Genomic DNA, 20193 nt, shown 5'->3' with positions numbered 1-20193 from the left:
GTATTATTCACAAGATACCCAGCATAAAGTCATGAAAATTAGCTCCACTTTTACCAGTTGCAACATTAAATTTATGTACACATTAATATAATAATCCAATATTATAACATATATTCTTCTGAAATGAGCCTTCTTCTTTTCCTTTCGGCTGTTCCCTTTCAGGGGTCGCCACAGCGAATCATGTGCCTCCATCTAACCCTGTCCTCTGCATCCTCTTCACTCACACCAATTAACTTCATTCTTCTGAAATGAGCCATTTTTCATTATTTTGTACTTTTACTTCATTTTGAATGCAGGACTTTGACTTGTAACAGGGTATTTCTACACTGTTGTATTGCTACTTGTACTTAAGTAAACATGTGAGTACTTCTTCCACCACTGAGTAGTAGGAAGTATGGAATCAGTGCATGGTACAGTTGTCTCTCTGTTCAGCTTAAAGCTTGACCGGCTAGACTGCCACGTAGCTGCTCTAAGAAACGCTTGAATTAAGTTTTCAAACTGCACAAATTAAAAGGATGTTGTCTCTGGCTGGTAGCGATACATCAGGCACCTCCCATGTTTTATTTGGAGAATATCAGCTTGCATCAAACACAACATTTAGAGTCCCACAGGTAGTGGTATTCAGATCCTTACTTAAGTAAAAGCATTAAGACAACACTGTAAAAATACAAGTAAAAGTCCTGCATTGAAAATGTTGCTTAAGTAAAAGTATTAAAGTATAATCAGGAAAATGTACTTAAAATATTAAAAGTAAAAATACTCAATGTTATACTATTATATATCATATAATTAGATTATTATTACTCATTAATATAAAAGAAGGATTTTACTGTTGGTTGAGGTGGAGCTCATTTTGAACTGTTTTGTATCATATTGCAACTAATGATTATTTTCATCATGGATGAATCTGCTGATTATTTTCTCCATTAATCAATTGATTGTTTGGTTTGTGAAAATTCTGAAAATAGTAAGAAATTCCTCACAACGACCCAGAGCCCAAAGTGACACCGTCAAAATGTTTGTTTTGTCCAACCAACAGTTCAAACCTCAACATTTTGAAAAATGCATTAAAATTATTAAAATACTTGCTGGAACCAGGAGAGGTTTTTACGTGGAAAATGACTTATTATTACAAATATCAAAATAGTTGCCAATTAATCTTCTGTCAGTCGACTAATTGATTAATGACTAATCAATGGACTTGTGTATTGTTTGTATATGTTTTGTATGCAGAAATCTCAGTCTGTAAAGTAACCAGTAACTAAATTTGTCAGATGAATGTACTGAAGTAAAAACTACAGTATTTCCCTCTGAGATGTAGTGGAGTTGAAGTAGAAAGTGGCATGAAAAGAAAAGACTCAAATAAAGTTCAAATACCTCAAATCTGCAGTTTAAACAGCCATGCTCTTGTTAAAACAACGTGAAATGTCACTGGCCAGTTCATATAAATGAGCGTCACAGCTTCAGGCCGCAGCCACGTAGACGCTTTCATTTTCTCTCTGTTGGAAATCCCTCTTTTCTGGCACCTACTGGACGCCTGCACGAGTATTTATTATTGACTATTATGAATCCACACTCAACTAATGATGCAATTCCAACAATGTAAGAATGATGTCGTTTTTTAAATACATTTACCGTCGCACTGGGCAGCGTGCAGACCCAAAGGGACGTGATGACGGCATTAAAACAATATGACATCATCGGAAATCTGCAAAATTCGAAACAGTGTAAACTAGCAAAACTGAATAGGTAAATAAATATTAAAATAGGCTAAAATCATTAGCAGTGACGGAGATTTCATTCAAGGATAATTCATTGTGGGCGTCTACTATTTTCTATTTGGCCTCTAAATTCGCAGTAATATTTCTTTAACAATCCCATAATTTCCGATATCGAAAAGTAGTAAACTATTCCAATATTCTGATTAGTGAGCTGTGTTTGTCTTTATGTTTTAAAGGTATTCTGTAATATCCATTTTCTATGGTGTTACAACATAGGAGCCTTTTTCAACATGTTGAAAAACATGTTCAACATATTGTAACTTTGATGCGACATTTGTTTGTGCTTCTATTGTGAGAGTTTTCTTTTCATTAGGACATTAATTCAAATCCGAAATGTGAGACATTATACATATGTTGAGGTCGGCTTTTTGAAAGCCGCAGTGTGTGTTTCCCACAGGTGTATGGAAACTGAAATAGGTGCGTTCTGCTATAAATGAGGCGCTGCAGGTCTGCTGCTACACAACAGCTGCTTCACAAGAGAAATCAGTATTTGCTCCATTCAAAGGCAATTTCTACCACAGTTTCTAAAAATGCTCAACAGGATTTTCTTTGTTTGCCTGCTTCTCGGTCTGTACAGTGCAGGCTCCTCGCTAAGCTGCAGATGGATGGATCACAAATTCAAACAGCACAGTGAAAACTCTCTGGATCTACTAGACAAGATGGTGAGTGTACTTCATTTGCATATTGTTTAAAGTCTCTCTTGGATGAGTCTTCAGAGTCTATTTGCCTGTCCTTCAACTCTTGATGTGTGTGTGTTTGTGTGTGTGTGATGCAGGCTAATAACTCCACTAACAGCACTGAGGATGCTGAAGTGAAGCACACTGCGGCCTTCCCTAATGATCTGTACAGCCAGGCATCCACAGCATCAGTAAGTCATCCTCAACTTTTTTCTAAATGCAAATACAAGACGTCAAAGATGTGACTTGATTTTTGCTCCTTTTACGAGAGGAATGGTTTGCAGAGGTTATTATATCTGTTCTGACTTTTTCCAGTTTTGGAAACAGCTGTCAAAAAGTGGCCTAAATGTAACCCTGTTGTAATCTGTGACTCTTCTTCTTCTTCTTCTTCCAGGCTGAGGACAAACTTGGTTTCATAGGTCAGGTTCTGGAGGAGACGGCTGCCCTGTTTGAGGAGGATCACAGCTCTGCATCATGGGAGGAGAACACAGTGGAGAACTTTGTCAATGTTGTGACCCAGCAGGCTGACGGCCTTCGCTCCTGTGTGAGTCTCAGTGCGGATTAACGTGACCTGACTGGTTCCCTTACATTTAAAACTTAAAGCCATGCATCAGGGTCCTTTGACTGATTCCTGTCACACTAAATCCTGTTGACCGAAAGGATCAATTAATAGTACATGTGCCAAGTGAACAGGGCCGTGGGGACTGTGTAATGAAGATTCATTTGAATGAATGAACAAAGATGATAAAATCATTTTTTACTTTTTATTGATTTAGATTGGGAGCCACGGCCACAAGAAGAAGAACAAGAAGCTGCACATGTATTTCAAGAGACTCTCACGCCATGTTCTACAGGAAATGGTAAGTCTATCTATCTATCTATCTATCTATCTATCTATCTATCTATCTATCTATCTATCTATCTATCTATCTATCTATCTATCTATCTATCTATCTATCTATCTATCTATCTATCTATCTATCTATCATGTCAGTATCTATCATGTTTTAATGATAATATTCTTCTGTCTGTAGGGCCACAGTGCTGAAGCCTGGGAGCTGATCAGGCAGGAAATCAAAGAGCATCTGATGAGAGCAGACCTGCTGGTTTCATCTCTACTCACCACCAACTAAAATCTGTCTGGCAGATTAAGAATGTGTTAATTTATTTGCTTACATGCAGTTATTTATTTATTTATTAATGTATTTATTAATGTATTTATTTATTTAATTATTGAGCTATTTGCGTATTTATTAGTTGATCATGTATTTATCAATGTTGATGAACATGCTTATTTTTTAAATTTGCATTGAAGTAAATGGAATATTTTTCTATATATTTTTTATGTTTTAGCCAATAAAAATCATACTTCTTCCAGCAAATGGAAATGTGTTTGCTGTTTTTATTCCTGTCACATAAACAAAAGGGATGCACATTTTCGTTTTAATGAGTTCCAGCCAGAGACAACATCCTTTTAATATGTGCAGTTTGAAAACTTAATTCAAGCGTTTCTTAGAGCAGATACGTAGCAGTCTAGCCGGTCTATCTTTAAGCTGAACAGAGAGACAACGATATGATGAAATAACAGCACGCATCATGACGTTTCTGAAGAATGAGCACACATATGTAAAGGAACAGGAGGATTTCCTTTGTATTTCATAATTTCATCTACATTTATGGTTATATTAAATTGCATTTAACATTTATTGTTCTTGTCTGATATATGTACTGTAGCTCTATGATCACACATGGATGGATGGATGGATGGATAGGCAGGAAACCCTCCTGTCTATCCATCCATCCATCCACTTGGCATTTCATCTACTTTTGTGGTTTTATTTTAAATTAAATTTTCCTTGTTCTTGTCTGATGTGTTTTTATCCAGCTCATGGACAAGAATTAGGCATTCTTCTATTTAGTGAATATTCTAGGGTAGGCTTTCTGTCCCTTTAAAAACAAAATAAATATGTTGGAAATCAAACAATTTTATGATTGTTGACCATTATTTTACTATCCTCCTTTTTATTGACTTAATTTAGAATAACATCTTTATCTCCAGAAGGGAAATTCAGGACACAAATACAGAAATAAGTACAGTTAAATAGAGAGAAAAGTAGAAAATACATAATTAGAACTATATAAAATAAAATAAGAATAGAGTTACACTAATGTTATCTTGTTTTTATAAAATAGGCTATTGTTTTTATCACATTATTACACACTGGAACGGACTGGATTCACATTGTACATCAGTTTTGCTTTTTACCAGTGAAAATTGATTCCCAAATTTTATCTCAGATATCTCCTGTTTTACATAAATGTTTATGATAACAGGTGAGAATAGTGTTGGTTAGATAGGGGAAGGTAACTTACAACCATAACAGGTAAAATCCAAAATCTAATTAATAATTGTACTATGGTACCCTCTGTTGAACCAAGGAAGCATCTGATTATTGAATATTAGCTGTAAATCACTGTATTTCCAGATTTTAGTTGTATTAGAAATGGATTGTTCTCCACCAGGGAAAACCACTTGCCACAATCTAATTAAACCTTTATGTGACTGATTTAGTAGGCTATGTTTTAACATTTACTTCATTTCATCTTCATGCAGTTTATCATTTTTTGAAACAAACACATAAAAACAAAGCAAACAAATGGTAAGTTATTATTATTAAAGTGTGGGGGTAACGGGGTTGAGTTACTACACAGTTTACAAGTTGTGGAGTGTGTGATTGAAACTTTTTTGAGCTGTGTTGTCAGGAACTGTCTCGGAGAGCAGCAGAGGACAGGGAACATTAAGTCCTCGCGTGTCAGCAGATAGAGCAACAACATCAGCACGCCTCAAATGCTGTGCTTCCTTTGGGTGTTAGTCGTAATCCACAACTACCGCTGTGGTAGTGCTGTTACTCCTACTTCTACTTAGCGTTGTTAGTATCGATGCGACTTACACTAATTTTATAATAAAGTATGTATAATAGATAAGGCCCATGTTTGTCGCTTTCTCTGTTTTCTTAATTAGGTAAAAGAAGAAACACGCAGTAACGGCGGTATTTTCGTATCTGTGTTGTTAGATATGAAGAGGTACAGGCTTATATGTACTATAACAAAATAACAAAAAAAGCCAGTATGTGAGCATGCGTGCAATTGACAAACAAACAAATGTTTAATGTGCGTTTAATGTCGTTTATGTACGTTCCTGTAACGCTATGTCACTTTTACTGTTTTTATGTCAGAGCCTGAAGGCATCACCGGGGAAGTTCCCGTGATGCATTTGTGCTCAGCTGGATAGTGACAAGAGAGCGTCTACTTGGTCTCACGTCTCGAGAAAACAAATCTTAGTTAACGCAATTTTTTGTGCGTTTTTGGACGTTTTAACGGAAGCAATGGAGAGCGACTGTACGGATTGATTTGCATTTAACGTGCATTTACTGAGTTCACAATAATTTACGAAGGATACGCGGTTGTCTTTGGACAAGTTTGGCAAGTTAGCCAACCTGTTTCGGTAAGGAAGCTAGCTCTGTAGCTAATTTAACGTTCGTTGCTAATACAACATTCAGACCAACTGTCAGATCATGTTTTACTGCTTGAACTTAACTGCTACACAAATCATGGTTTGCACAGCTTGTTTTGGTCTTCTGTGTATTGTATCACGTTGCCTTGTCGAGCTGGAAATCACACACACGCCCAGATCAGAGGCTGATATTAAAATTGGCAACTTGCTGCCAGATAATGCAAGGCGATAGTAGAGATTAGAAAGGAATTTAGTCTAGCATTAAGTTAGGAAGACTTAACCTTAAACTGCCACAATATCCAAACAAACTCAATGATAAGATACTGTAGTGCTAATACTTCACGCCAATTGCCTACCTACTGTTTAAGTAATCCCATTTTTGTCTGTAGCTTGGCACTAGACGTATTTAGAGCTATCTTATCTGGGTTTTGATTATGTCAGGGAATCTGAGTGGCATGCTGTTTAGATCCTGATTTGCTCTCACAATGCTTTTGAATGGGGAAGTTAGTACTGAATCATTTGTAGCTACTTCCTTGCAGACACCCTCTTTAATCAGCCCCTCACATGACTCACTTACAAAGTGGTTACTCAGTGAAACCATGAAATAGCAGATATGTCACAGAATACAGTCTTGTGATGGGAAATGTAATGACTGCTCAGTGGCAAATATGGTGGTAATATGAAGTGAGGACAGGGAGGAAAAAAAACCGTTTCCTGATCATCACATGCCTTGCTTGTCTCCCAGGACAAACACGCTTGCACTACTTGTGTATCCATCTTAAATGTCAGAAGCAATTTCAACAGGGAAGCATGGGTCAGGATGGCTGTTATTAGAGACATTCAAGTGAAAAGAGTTGTTTGGTAAGCCTGTTACATTTTGCACATGTCAAAGCAATCGTTTTTGTTTCAGTGTGCCATGTGGGAGTAAACCTTCCCAGGAGGTGCCATGCTAGCTACACAGATGCCAGATTCGCCACCTGACGCTAAATATGTCAAACAGGTAAAACCACAAGCTTTCCCCTATGTGCAAAGATCTTGTTACCTTGTAGACTTCTCTTCTGCCTGGTTGTTTTCTCTTTTACTGTGATAGCTCTGGTGACTGGGATGGATTGTAACATTTAAGTAGGATATGTTGTAATTTTACTGTTGTAACTGTACTGAGCAGTGTTCAAGTTGAACAGTGCTGAGTACAGTTAGTTCAGTTGGTCGTAAAAGTCTGAACTTGGTGGCCTCTGGCACATTCTAATGCCACTACACTTATCTTAATTATTGCATATTTTCTTAGCCTGTCAATCTGTGGATTTCCATTATACTCTCACTTCCATTTGGGTGGCATCTTTCCTCTCCCTTTTCTTCTCTATTGATATACTCCACACCTACAGTTTGGGCAGTAAGCAGGTATGATTTAAGAATGAACGTTCACTTTGTTGCACACAAAGCAGGAGAAAATGACTCAATGACAGGATAACCAAAAATGTAAAACATGGTTAAAGTGTATGATGTGGGTGGAAAAATGATATATTGATATATATATTACAACAGGAAGTTCCATAACATCATATTTTATTTTTGAAACATGATTTGGGGCATCTGACATTAGTTTGCATTACTGGTCAATGGCATAAAATACAAAAGCGCTCTAGGACATTTTAAACTGTAAAATTACAGTGTGCGGCTGAGGCATAGTCTACATTTTCCTCATATGACATTGCCCATAAACGTCTGTGTGGCGTATACAGAAAATGCAGCGCTTTCTGTGGACTTTCAGTCATCAAGTCGCTGCCACCGGTGTTTTACGTTATTTTCCCAAGTAGCCCGTCTAATGAGGATGTCCCCTGTCTGTGCAATCAGTGGAGTTCTTAATGTGTTTTGTCAACAATTATTTTGCTAATATTTGTCAAACACTGAAGACGACTCTCCGCTCTCTACTCGGCAGGACACAACCTCTCAGCTGAGTGTTCGAACACACATTCGTATAGAGCATGTGGGGGCGGGACTGATACTGACAGATAGGCAGGTTTCTCTATCATCATGCTTGCGTTGATTTGAAGCAGAAGCTAGTGATCGTTAAATGTACACGCAGAGCGAATTGCAACGTGTTAATCAAAACTATTTCATACAATCAAAAATGAATATAATAAAGTAGCCGGCTGGACTTAAATGAGTAGTCGGCTGTTTGGCTGGCAGCCGGTGCTTATTGAAAGCTCTGAATTAGAATAGGCCATCTAATGCTTTTTAAAGAGACAAGACCAGATGCAGAATCAATGGCAAAACGACAGCAGATCATCTTATCAATGCAAAGGGAGGACAAAGCTTTGGAGAATAAGTGCTTAGTTAATAGTTAGCAAAATATACTGTATGCATGACTGTTTTAATATGATGTATTAAACAGCATGGCATTGTAGACATTGTACAATGTAGAATTTTCTTTAGCTTTGTTGCTCAGGTCCTGCTGCCAAGTCAAGCACAGTAACCCAGACCCTGGCTTTTCAAAGTGTTTAGCAACCTGTTGCATAATCTAGGCTTGCTTCTTAAATGCTTATGTTCTCGGTCTTTCCATGTCAGATGACAGTAGATAATCTACAGACCACATTTCATAACATCTTTTCCTTGTCACACCATAGATTAGAATGCAGAAAATGTGCTGGCTGTATTTATTTATTTATTTTTTTTACTGCACATAAAAATGTGCCTCTTATGTGTGTTGGTGAGCAGAGAAGTTATTGTCAGTTTGCCAACCTGCTTCTCATCATAACCACAGTTGACCTTTCTCCAAAAACAAACGAGGAAGCTCATAATATTTCCCTGTCACATGCATTGTCACATTGTCATGTAGATCAAAGAGAAGTTGGCCCAGTCGCTCAAGGCCCTGCAGAAGCGTTATGTAATGTCAGACGTACAGGTCACCAGTGAAGATGGTGATGCTAACCTCCTCTGCTGTGCCCTGGAGGCCATATTCATCCATGGTATTAAGAGCAAGTACATCCGCTTGGAGGCTGGGGGCCGGATTAGGAAGGGAGACCGAGGACCCCTCCCTCAGCCTTTCTTCTGGAGCCTCCTCAAGACTGTCACTCACCGGTAAAGGCACATTTATGCTAAAAGAACACAATCAGAGCTGAAAGAATTAGTTGATTAATCAATTAGGTGATCAATAGAAAATTAAAAGCCAACTATTTTGATTATCGGTTACTCGTTCCATTCATTTTTCAAGAAGAAATGCCAAACATTCACTGATTCCAGCTTCTCTAATGTAACGATTTGCTGATTTTTGTTGTCTTATGTGATAGTAAACTGAATATCTTTGGGTTTTGAATTGTTGTTGGTCGGAAGAAACAAGAAATTTCAAGATGTCATCTTGGAAATTATAATGAACATTTTTCAAAATTTTTAGTTTTTTTAATTTTTAAAAATGAGTTAATCAGGAAAATAGTCAGCAGATAAATCGATTATGAAAATAATCGTTAGTTGCAGCCCTGGATATTATTGAATTATTCTGTGAAAACTTAGTATAAAGTGTCTCTCTTTTAAATCCCCAGTGATGTGATCACAGAGCTGGAGAAGATCAGCTTTGTGGGCACGGACGTGGGTCGCTGCCGAGCGTGGCTGCGGCTCGCCCTCAACCACGGCCTACTGGAGTGCTACCTTGCATCGCTGTTTCGGGAGGATTCGAAGCTGCAGGCCCATTATCAGCCCAGTGCCTTGCTCCTGAACACTGAGGAACGGGAAGTTCTGCTCAGCTACCTCCAGGGTCTGGCGTCACTTACATTCAGCCTTTCTTACAAGTCGGCTGTCCTCAACGAATGGACCACCACGCCCCTGGCTCTCGCTGGACTCTGCCCCTTGTCCCAGGCAGACACACTCGACCTCCCTCTCAATGGCGGAGACCTTCCCACCTCCAAGCCCATGTATAAAGAATCGTGGGATAGAGTGTCTCAGTCGTCAGGCTCATCAGATGCATTGGATATGCCGAGAGGGTGTGCAGAGTTGCTGGTGGGGAGAGGGTCAAGTGCATTACAAGAGGGTATGACTGCACTCAACTCATCTAATTTAAGCCTGGACACCACAGGCTCCTCTCAGCTCTCCTCCAGCTTGAGCTCTGATAGCCTCCTGCAGGGGCAGGACCCCCGCAGCCCGACAGGAGAGCAGTGGTCTTCATGTGACCTGGACATGCCCATTAATGTCAACATCAGCACCAAGAGGCCAAATAAAAAGTAAGTGTATCTTCTAGCTGTGTCTTTGGATATGTTGGACCAGATAAGAGTTCAAGGATAAGGCTAGTAATACTCCAAATCCCATGAAAAGACCAAAACCAACAATGAATTTGTCCTAAAAACAAGTATTGCCTGTGTATCCAAAGCCTGATATATCTTCCTTCTCTGTGTCATAGAGCTCCACTGTTGTCCAAAAACTATTAAAAACACATCACTGAGTCACACTGTTGCACTGGGTGACATGTTCCTTCATTACCATGAGCACACACACTGTAGTTTATTTTGAGTTAATCCCATGTACTGTATACTGTCCTGCTGCTGTAGATAATCACTAGAGCACCAAATGTGGATTAATCCACGGCTGAAAATAGTCCCCAACAAATACACTATTTCCTCCTCTTTGAGTACCGTTTGCTAACAACTACAGTGCCCAACTGTTTTAGGAAACTAGTGAGTCTTTTACAAAAATGAAACAATATATATTTGAGCTGTCTTTAAAGATTTACGTATTCAGTAGGTAGGAATGGGCTTGGGGCTGAGAGACAGGGTAGATAGTCAGAAAGAACTGATAGACTAAGACTTTGTTGGTTTTGGGTCTTTTCATTGGATTTGACAATAAGAAAAATATAGAATAATGTCAGCTGCTTTAAAATGAGAAATAGGCAATAAGAAACTCCTCTCTTTTATTGTAAGCTTGCAGTAAAATATGTCATGACTTGTCCTTGTCTCTGCAGTTCTCTGACTGAGTTTCGGGAGAGCGGCCACTGCAGTCAGGACTCCATGCGTGAAGACTCCTTTGTCTCCAGCACGGGTCCAGATCAATACTCAGAGACGGCCATTTTCAGTGGCTCTGACAGCGAGACCCAGGGTCCCATTACACCATCCCAAGACCAACCCCCAAACTCTGTACTGTCTGATTCAGAACCACCACCAACATCCCTTGAGCTGCCATCATCTGATGAGAACCATCAGATGATGAACTACTCTCCCTCTGAAGAGTGCATTAGTACCCCTTCTGAGTTACACTTGGACACGCTCTCTACTGCCAGCGAGCCTGTGGAATCTGTGGAGCCTGTAGAGGAAATACATACGACCGGAGTTCAGGAGAGTACTGAGCCTGTCCAGGAAGAGAAAGAAGCCGAGACCTCGGAGAAGAGCACCTCAGAGCCTTCAGTACATCAAGGTGTCTGTCGCTCTACCAGCATCCTGAGCAGGAAATTGTCCACAGATTCTCTATCAGTAAGTATATGTGCAGACAAATAGCTTTGAGTTGAATATGACACACAGATGAGCAAAGCCACCAGGCCTCTATCTATGATCTGTTTGTTATAAAAGTTGTGTTTCACTGTGTTCCTGACTACAACTTAAGACAGAAATTTAAAACAGTAATGAGGATTTTACAGATAGGGAAAATGCAGAATTACCCTTGTTTCTCCTGAATTCCTCTTTGTCTGTTCCGACTGAGGAAATGACAAATAAGATGTCTCACTCCTAATACTGGAAACCAGTGTATCAGGGTGGAAAATCAACACAAGCTATTCCTTAATTCTTGGAAAATTGTGGGTTTTAGCTGTTATTTTTTCCCACTCAAGGAGATCATGAGGAGTCACGTTATTCCTGCTGTTAGAAAAATCTTGCTGCAATAATGGTGACTGTCAGAACACCAGTGCCAGGTACATTATTTTATCCACAACATCCTGCCACAAGAGCTGTTTCATTTCACAAGTTCAGAAAGTTAGCTTCCTGTACCATAAAATACCCACTGTACAAATTAAAATCCTCATTCTGTGTTTACTAGTACACGTGATGTCCAAGCAGGGGCAGCTGCTCCAGGATGTGTTGTAATATTTTCTCCAAATACAGGACTTTGTCGTTGCCACATGTTGGCCATTTTAATTAGTCAAGATAGTGACAGATTTGTGCTTATCTTTACATGACCCTTAACAGAAAAAGAGACCATTCATTTTAGCTTCTTATAGTTCTCACACTACTAACCCCAAAGGCACATGATAACAGGAACTACTCTTTGGCAAACTGTGGTCTACTCATTGAATACACTCAGCTCAGTTGTGTTCTCTGCGGTCTGGCCCATTGATAAGTAAATCTAATCTAAAACTCATGTTTGTTGGAAGGCAATGAAAGTAGGGCTGCAACTAACGATTATTTTAATTATTGATTAATCTGCCAGTTATTTTCTCAATTTAATCGTTTGGTCTATAAAATAGTATAGACCAGAAAATAGTAAAAATGTCCATCACATTTTTCTAGACTCTAAGTTGACGTCTTCAAATGTCTTGTTTTGCTGATTTACAGTCCAAAACCAAAAGATATTCAGTTGATGTTCATGTATGGTGTGTTAGATAAAGGAACTGCTAGCCCCTTTCAGGTGTGCACCCCTTTACGTTAATCTAATGGCAATTTAACATGTCGGTCTCATGTCTGAATAAGCACCAAGGTCACTTTTACGTCACGACGGCAATGTTACTATTTTCGGACCTAATAACATTTCCGTATCACTTTCAACACGGCACAAGTCTGAGTGCCATCAGATGCATTTTAATGTAAAAGCTGCAGCTGCACAAAGGGAAACATGCAGAGAGAGAGAGAGATTAAAGGTACAAAGAAAATAAAACCAGTTTAATAAACTATGAAACACTGTGAAAGAGCCAATTTTAAGTTGTTGTGGAGATTCTTCTCAGATCAAAAATTATTTTTTCCCTTGCGTGGCGACCGAGGCAAAAGAGGTTTAAAAAAACTTCTGTCATTTACATTGCAGCATTCTCGTTCCTGGATCTCCGAGGACGACATATACAAGCCCCATTTGGAGGAGGTGTCGGACCATGATGAGGTGCCTCCTTCCTATCCCACAGCCGAGCTCAAGGTCTCTCAGTCACCTCCCAGTGTCGTCCATCGCAGACAAATAGGTATTTTATCTCCATGATTAGATTGAAAAACTGAAGAAAATCATACACTACGGAGTTTAGATGAACACAGGGAAATATAATCTACTACTATTTTGATAATTGATTAATAGTTTTTGTTGTTTGATGGTGAAAAAATATTGCTGTGATGGGCATTTTTTTTTTTCTATTATGTGACATTTCATAGACTTGAATCAATTAATCAAAAAAGTAATCAGCAGATTAATCAACAATAATGAGAATAAGTGTCAGTTGCTGTCCCGGTCTCACCCATGGGTGCTGTTAAAAGATTTACATAAAAACCATTTATGGTATATTTCACTTAAAGGTGTGTGGTGGTTTCTTGTAAACAAAACACATTGTGTCTATTCTTGAGGTTGAGTGCATTTCCTTCCGCCTAAAACATTTGCATCGATTTATCCGGGGACCCATTCATTAAAACATCACTCCATAGCGCTACTAGTAGTCAAAACCTCCACAGTGTACCTTCCACGTGAACACACCTGGCCAGTAAAGGTGCTCACCAAGAAAGTCAGTTTATCAAGTTGAAAAGTAAAAATTACTGTTCACATAGGGCAGAAAATTCCTGCAGCATTGGAAACTGTGGAATGAGACAATCAAACTATTGCAACTCTAACCACACCCCAAACGATGACATCACAGCAGGTGTTTTCCACCAGCTGTCAAATGGGAAAACAAATGTTGTCACATCATTTATTGGGATGTGGCCAGAATGCACTGGAATGTCGTCTTATTGAGATATGTAATGCGCAACCTTTGTGACGGTGCATTATGACAGGGAAGTGCTAGAACTATGGACTATTTATTGTCACACTATCAATAAGGGCAGCATATACTACTGTATAATCTCCCTACATCACAGATTTAATAATTTTACCATTTCACTAATCAATAACAGGCCACTCTTTCATTTAATCATCTATTGAGGCAATAGAGGTGTGCACAATATATACTAGAGAATGTTGGATCATGAAAACGACTACTGCTGCTTAAGTTACTGCTATTGTATGTCAGCAAATATTGAATTCAATTATGTGTCAATGTATAGATCATCTTAACCCTCTGCCTTGGCTTCTCCTCAGTTCCCTAAAAGTTGCTTCACAGTTAATGAAAGGACCGAAACTGAATGGTTTTGTGACCATTATCACAGAAAAGCTTATTTAGAAGAACATTTTAATGTTTATGTCAATTCTGTAGTCAAAACTGATATTAACAGTGATATAAATAGTTGATTCTGGGATTCATTTTAATACTTTAAGTTTCGCAGAATTATGATAAGCTCATCTTTTCACTGGTATTTCCTTTAAATGTCATTCATATTTATCTTTTTTTCCCCGTGTGACTTCAAAGCCAAACATAGTTGTAAAAGCAGTTTTGACAAAATAAAATTCGTCTCCACAATGTGATAATAGACCAAAGATCATGTAAAATAACTTATGCTTCATCTGTCTGTCCGTCAGGGCTGTCCAACCCGTTTCGTGGCTTGGTGAAGCTCGGTCATCTAGAGCGACGAGGTGCAATGGGGTTGTGGCGTGACTATTACTGCGAGCTGTCACCCTTTGAGTTCCGCCAGTATCTCAATGCAGAGGAGCGGACGTGTTATGACAACTGCTCCCTGGTGCGATGTGAGGACGCTCGCATCACCTCGCCTGAGGGCCGCTTTGAGTTGGCCTTTCCTGGAAAGCGTCTGTACCTCCGGGCAGCCAATCGCGACGAAGCTGAGGACTGGGTAGACCGGATAGTAGAGGCCGTCAACAAATGCCGGCCAGCATCTCGTGTTGATGAGCACTGGGAGGTGCTGCAACCCACCAGTGAGAATGGTGTAGATGAACGCACAGTTTCATCCCCGTCCTCTGGGCCCTCCAGCCCTGAGCGAGGTTTATCACCCTCTGACTCAGGGACATGCGGAGGGCAGGAGGTACCTCCTCCTCTACAGGAATTTGACTGGAGTCGGTCTGCTGATTTGGAAACAGATGCCATCAAAGAAGCTGTTTTGTACGTCTCCACAGATCCTGAGGCTCGGACATGGGTACCTCTGGTCTTCTCCCTCTCCTTGGAGGCCTTGAAAGGCTTTCAGGTACAAGAGGGAAGGAAGTTGCTGTGGCAAACCCACCCTATTGAGGGAATCCGGGATGTGGTGCCTGACGTCTCATTGGGAGGACCGGCCTTTTTCAAACTCCTGACCATAAGGGAGACGCTTAGACTCAGGGCTGAGAACCCAGTGGAGGCTCACTCTTGGAGGGTTTTGATCCGCGGAGCTCTGGACTCTTACTTGGAGAGTGGGGAGGATGGGGACTCTGGGGAGCCTGTTGCATCGTTGGGGGTGACTGGAAATCTCCACAGACTGGTGCAGCACAGACTAAAAGAAGATGGAGCACTTCTAGTTCATCTGCGCACTGTGCCCTCAGAGAAGGGGCTGGACACTCAGAGCTTCAAATGTGCAGGTAATGTTGAGTACTTAAGCAAACATTTTAAATATTTACAACTGGAATCAGGACGTTGACATTACATGGGTGAGTGAGAAAATAATAAAAACTTAACTGACAACAGCGAGCAAATGGTAAACTAGTACGTGTGAGTTAAAGAGTAGATGTTATTTTATCATCTGTTCAGTTGTAGACTTTAGAGTCCATGTTGCCCTCCATCCATCTGTGTCTTCTGAGTTTGTTTACTGTGTATCATACGCAGGGTGTCCTCAGCAGATTGGCCCGTCCCGGGGGAGAGCCAAGTTATGTGAGTTCTCAGGCCAGTACTACTGTGACTCCTGTCATCACGGTGACACCACCATCATCCCTTCACGTATGGTGCACAACTGGGACCTCACACAACGAGAGGTATGTGCAGAACATACAGGTCACTTTTTAACATCGGGGTGATACTCTGGTGAAACTGTGTCAAAATCAGTGATACCAAAAGGCTTGTGTTGCATATATGATCATTTAAAGGGGGGGCTGCTCTGATTTTACACATCCAAGCCTGTGTATAGATCTTGGGGAATACTAATGCATATGTGAAAAAGTTGTAGAAAGCCTTTTGTGGGTCCAGAGGGAGCTGAGTGAAATCTGATAAATTGCCTCAAGTGATGTCACTTGAGTCAGTGTCAGTTGTTGGCTGAAGACTACAAGTTTGAAAATGAAAGAAATCTGGGGGTGTGGAGTTAGAAAGAAGTGAGCTTACCAGACCTCTGCAGGCCTCTCCTCATCTCTGCTTGAGGCTAGCGGCTTGAGGCTACATTAGCCACTACTAGCATAACACCCAGAGTCCCCGAACAATCTGTCTGTGGTCGAGTTGCATTGTGGGTAATGTATGTGCCAGGTTGTGACAAGGACGAAGAGTTCTATACTTTTTTAACTGTATCGTCAGTCCAAAAATGTTAACGTGGCAGGGTACTCTTTTTAAGGCTAACTGTATGCTCTGGTTTCACTTTAAAGGCTGAGTCATAAGTTAAACATATGATATGTGACCAGTTTGATGTTTTTTCCAGTAATCACACACAACTTCAACATGTTCTGACCTCTTGAGTGTGACCTGTGTGTGTCTGTCCAGGTGTCTAAGAAGGCCCTGCAGCTGCTGGCTCAGGTAGAGCAGGAGCCTCTGTTGAACCTGGAGCAGTTGAACCCTGACTTGGTGAAGCATGCTGAGTCCATGGCTCAGGCCCACAACCTGCGGCAGAGGCTACGCCTGCTGGGCGACTACCTGCTCACCTGCCGCAGTGGAGCCTGCAAGAAACTCCAAGCCAGGTGTGTGTATGCATGTGCGTTTTTCATTTGACCATATTTTATTACATTTTATTATATATGTTTTTATTAAAATTCTCTGCCAGAATGGAGCAGCGAACGTACCTGTTGGAGTCGAGCCATCTGTACAGTGTCAAGGACCTACGACAGGTATCCCGCTGTGTTGATATTGTTATTGCACCAGACATCTGCCACCTTGAAACATCTTAAAATGTGTGTGTGTGTGTGTGTGTGTGTGTGTGTGTGTGTGTTTGTTCTTTTTCTAGATAGCAGAGGACGAATACGGAAGCTACCTGAACACACTGTTGCAGTATGCCTCCAACCACGTGTTCCACTGCGACCTGTGCACTCAGCGTGGCTTTATTTGTCAGATATGCCACGCTGATGACATCATCTTCCCCTTCCAGTTTGACATCACCACCAGGTATGTTATCCTGGGCCTCCTCTCTCCTGCTTTCACCACCCTCCCCCTTTCCTCACGTCATTCTTTCATCCCCACATTTACTTTTTTGTAGTATTTGTTTCAGTCATGAGTCCAGCCAGAAGCCAACAAAAAGAAGACACTATGTTGGAGGGGAAAAAGAGGCATTGGGCTCCAAAATGTGGCCAAACAATCTGAACCTTTTTCCTTGCACCAGCTCCAACTGTTTTACCATCTGTTATTGGTCTGCAATGTCTCTGCTGGATGTGTTGCCTTGTGGAAAATCTTTTTTCCACTTCTTTTTCTAGCTTGCAGTTTGGTCACCACTATTCCCAGTTTCTCTTGGTTAATTTTATGCACCTCCCACTCACATCAAGTGTAAATAAAGGACAAAAATAAGCATCAGAGACTATAAACTAACATGTGTGCAGAAAGTTTCTCCGTTCTATTGCGATATTAGCCAGGTTTGACCTTTTTATAGTTAGGGCTTGGTATTAAAAAATACAATTTCTATAGGGATTAAGCAAACAATTTTGTTGTAGAGAGAAGCCATGTTCTTTAATCTGTGAAAGATTTAAAATTAAAAATTTTTCATTGCCATTCATTTTTCATGCCACATTAAAATCAAATCACGTGAAGAGGCGGAGACGTTCTTCCATTTTCATCCTCTCTTAGTTATGTCAAAGAAGAACTGACTAGTTTTGCATTAGCTGAATATTTTTGAAAACAATAAACTGGATGCACAGAAAATGTTGACCAGAGATTTGTCCATTATTAGTTTTTGTTTTAGATGTGGTATGAAACTTGTATTTGTTTCTAAATTACCGTCACATTCAGTTTTTTTTTTTTTAATGCTTACGTTTTGTCTCTGACCCAGGTGTAAAGATTGTAAGGCTGTGTTTCACCTGGCTTGCAAGGCTCCTGGGGACTACTGTCCTCGCTGTCTGCGAATGAAGAAATACCTGGAGAGGGATCTGCAGGACTGAGCGCAGCCAGCAGGGCGGTGCTGTGTAGCCCGTCTAACAGGCCACCTTTTTCAGGAAGCTAGAAGCCCGCTGATGGAGAGAAAAATTACAGAAAAAACTTTTACATGAAGTAACCTCAAGTGCAATTATGACTGCGGTTTGCCTGCCGTAACTGACCGTAACCGAAGAGGAAGGTGTAAGAGCCGCAGTGCTACAGTAGCTAGACTCTCTTGCACTAATTATAGAGGCCCATTGGGCCTCATGATACTGACATAATGCAGCCAACTGTTACTGACCAGTGACTTTAATACCTCTCTGAATTCTGATTCAGCCACGGCATCAAATAAAGGACTGGACAGCCGTGAAGGTTGCTGCCAAGAATCGTATCCAACACATTTTTACAATGTGGGTTTTTACTTTGTTTGTCTTTTTTGTGTTGAGTACAATGTTCTCGACCAGCATGTTTACCAGAAATTCTCTACATTACATTCTGCATTTGTCTGAGATGCACAAAGTCGCATATAACATAATAGAACGGTGAGGTTGGGTACTGTACGTGCAAAATATCGAAAACAGCACTTAAAATGTTCTAATTAACATATTTTGATTGTGCCTTCTTTTTAATTTAAGCTTTACACTATTTTCCTCTTGGTGTGTCTTTAATTCAGGGCCAAAAATCATCACATAGGGTGTTTTTTAAATTTTTTAATTTGCTGTAACCATAAGATGAAATTACATTGCTGCATTAGATACTGATTTTGTGTGATGGTAAAAATCAGTCACCAAGAAGACTTTGTGGAATGTTTCTCTCTCTTGTATATTAACTCAAGTTTATAAATCTTACAAACAGGCGTTGATATGTGTGACTTAAAATACAGCTCTGAGAGGGGAGATTTAAAAATTATATTTGGGCAAACATTTGTTATTTATTATGACATAATTCATAAAGTTGCTAAAGTAGATAAATTATGAATGTGTTACAGAAACACATTTGTGCAAATAAAGATTTGGGGGGGAAATGATTGGATTTCACAGTGATCCTGAAGTCAAAACACATTTTGCATGTTTGCACTTAGCTACGACTGTTAACTTGATATTTCAACTGGAATTTAGTTGTAATATCCTCTAGCACATAGAATGACCCCTAAACGAACAAACCTGCATTGCTGACATTTTTCATTTTGCTCAATTTCATTTTCATCTCTTGAATAGTTGACTCTGATGTAGAGTTGAACTCGCAGAATTAACATCAACTAGATTTTTTATTTAGCAGAATCTGCAGAGAACAAAAAACATTGACGGTTTACTCATCAAGTCCATTTTGATATATGCAGAATATATCACTTGCAAGTGGCAAGCACAGAATACTGCAGTACTATTATTCCTGGTTTGTATTTTATTTTTTATTGTCATTTATTATGTATCATGTATAAATGACCATTATCTAATAAATGTCAGTGTGTTACTTTTTGAATATCTTCTGTTTTAGGCACAACTGCACCATGGAACATCAGCTAGGTTAAATGTTATGGGTGTATTTAGTCATCAGCTTGTTTGCTGTTATTTGTTTTTACTATATACACGAGACACTGTGGCCATTGTTTATAGGCCTTTTTCCCAGCAGCCACTTTGACTTGTCATAGCAGGAAAAGGACCGGTGGAACTAATATCGTTAATGATTGGGGGAAATAAAATGTGTTCCCTGATTCTGTTGTACTCATCCACACAGTTGAACTGCCAGTTGTAGTCCCAGCATACTTTGCTTGATTTTTCAGAAGTAATTTTTTCATTTTTAACTGTATTTTATTGTGTTAACAATGACATATATTTTAGAATTGTACAAAATATGGTATATACTGATAGAGGAAAAAAGGATGAAAAACATCAAAGCAACTACACTCAACTAAAAACAAATTCCTAATCAAAAATTTGAAATGTGCCAGTG

General features: G+C 39.7%; 2 protein-coding genes across 7 annotated transcripts; both read left to right on the top strand.

Moving 5' to 3' along the window:
- The first annotated feature begins 1587 nt into the window (after positions 1 to 1587).
- Positions 1588 to 3829, top strand: LOC122867615 (interferon a3-like). 4 transcript variants are annotated; one of them, XM_044178620.1, is made up of 7 exons: positions 1588 to 1749; positions 2179 to 2228; positions 2359 to 2443; positions 2557 to 2649; positions 2853 to 3002; positions 3235 to 3318; positions 3493 to 3688. In XM_044178620.1, exons 2-7 carry the CDS (start codon positions 2215 to 2217, stop codon positions 3589 to 3591), a joined length of 525 nt encoding a protein of 174 aa, XP_044034555.1. In that variant the 5' UTR covers positions 1588 to 1749; positions 2179 to 2214; the 3' UTR covers positions 3592 to 3688. The 4 variants fall into 4 exon arrangements, with proteins under 4 accessions (XP_044034555.1, XP_044034557.1, XP_044034556.1 ...); XM_044178622.1 differs by lacking the exons at positions 1588 to 1749; positions 2179 to 2228 and adding an exon at positions 1840 to 1857; XM_044178621.1 differs by lacking the exon at positions 1588 to 1749 and having other exon boundaries at positions 2106 to 2198.
- A 1903-nt stretch (positions 3830 to 5732) lies between these two features.
- Positions 5733 to 19713, top strand: plekhm1 (pleckstrin homology domain containing, family M (with RUN domain) member 1). 3 transcript variants are annotated; one of them, XM_044178298.1, is made up of 12 exons: positions 5734 to 5963; positions 6883 to 6972; positions 8809 to 9050; positions 9509 to 10183; positions 10918 to 11422; positions 12960 to 13107; positions 14586 to 15569; positions 15814 to 15959; positions 16672 to 16865; positions 16949 to 17012; positions 17129 to 17286; positions 18161 to 19713. In XM_044178298.1, the coding sequence occupies exons 2-12, from the start codon at positions 6919 to 6921 to the stop codon at positions 18267 to 18269; spliced, it is 3279 nt and encodes a 1092-aa protein (XP_044034233.1). In that variant the 5' UTR covers positions 5734 to 5963; positions 6883 to 6918; the 3' UTR covers positions 18270 to 19713. The 3 variants fall into 3 exon arrangements, with proteins under 3 accessions (XP_044034235.1, XP_044034233.1, XP_044034234.1); XM_044178299.1 differs by lacking the exon at positions 8809 to 9050; XM_044178300.1 differs by lacking the exons at positions 16949 to 17012; positions 18161 to 19713 and having other exon boundaries at positions 5733 to 5963; positions 17129 to 17178.
- Positions 19714 to 20193: the final 480 nt, after the last annotated feature.

Source organism: Siniperca chuatsi, linkage group LG20, assembly GCF_020085105.1.
Source record: "Siniperca chuatsi isolate FFG_IHB_CAS linkage group LG20, ASM2008510v1, whole genome shotgun sequence".
NCBI lineage: Eukaryota > Metazoa > Chordata > Actinopteri > Centrarchiformes > Sinipercidae > Siniperca > Siniperca chuatsi.
This window is presented reverse-complemented; position numbering and strand designations above follow the sequence as displayed.

What these genes read in the sequence shown, in the direction of transcription:
- LOC122867615 (XM_044178619.1), top strand. Translation starts at nt 2,312, where the DNA reads ATGCTCAACAGGATTTTCTTTGTTTGCCTGCTTCTCGGTCTGTACAGT. An exon ending in CTGACGGCCTTCGCTCCTGT is followed by an intron (nt 3,003 to 3,234) that starts GTGAGTCTCAGT and finishes TTATTGATTTAG; the next exon opens with ATTGGGAGCCACGGCCACAA. An exon ending in GCCATGTTCTACAGGAAATG is followed by an intron (nt 3,319 to 3,492) that starts GTAAGTCTATCT and finishes TTCTGTCTGTAG; the next exon opens with GGCCACAGTGCTGAAGCCTG.
- plekhm1 (XM_044178298.1), top strand. Translation starts at nt 6,919, where the DNA reads ATGCTAGCTACACAGATGCCAGATTCGCCACCTGACGCTAAATATGTC. An exon ending in CTCAAGACTGTCACTCACCG is followed by an intron (nt 9,051 to 9,508) that starts GTAAAGGCACAT and finishes TTAAATCCCCAG; the next exon opens with TGATGTGATCACAGAGCTGG. An exon ending in TGCAAGAAACTCCAAGCCAG is followed by an intron (nt 16,866 to 16,948) that starts GTGTGTGTATGC and finishes ATTCTCTGCCAG; the next exon opens with AATGGAGCAGCGAACGTACC.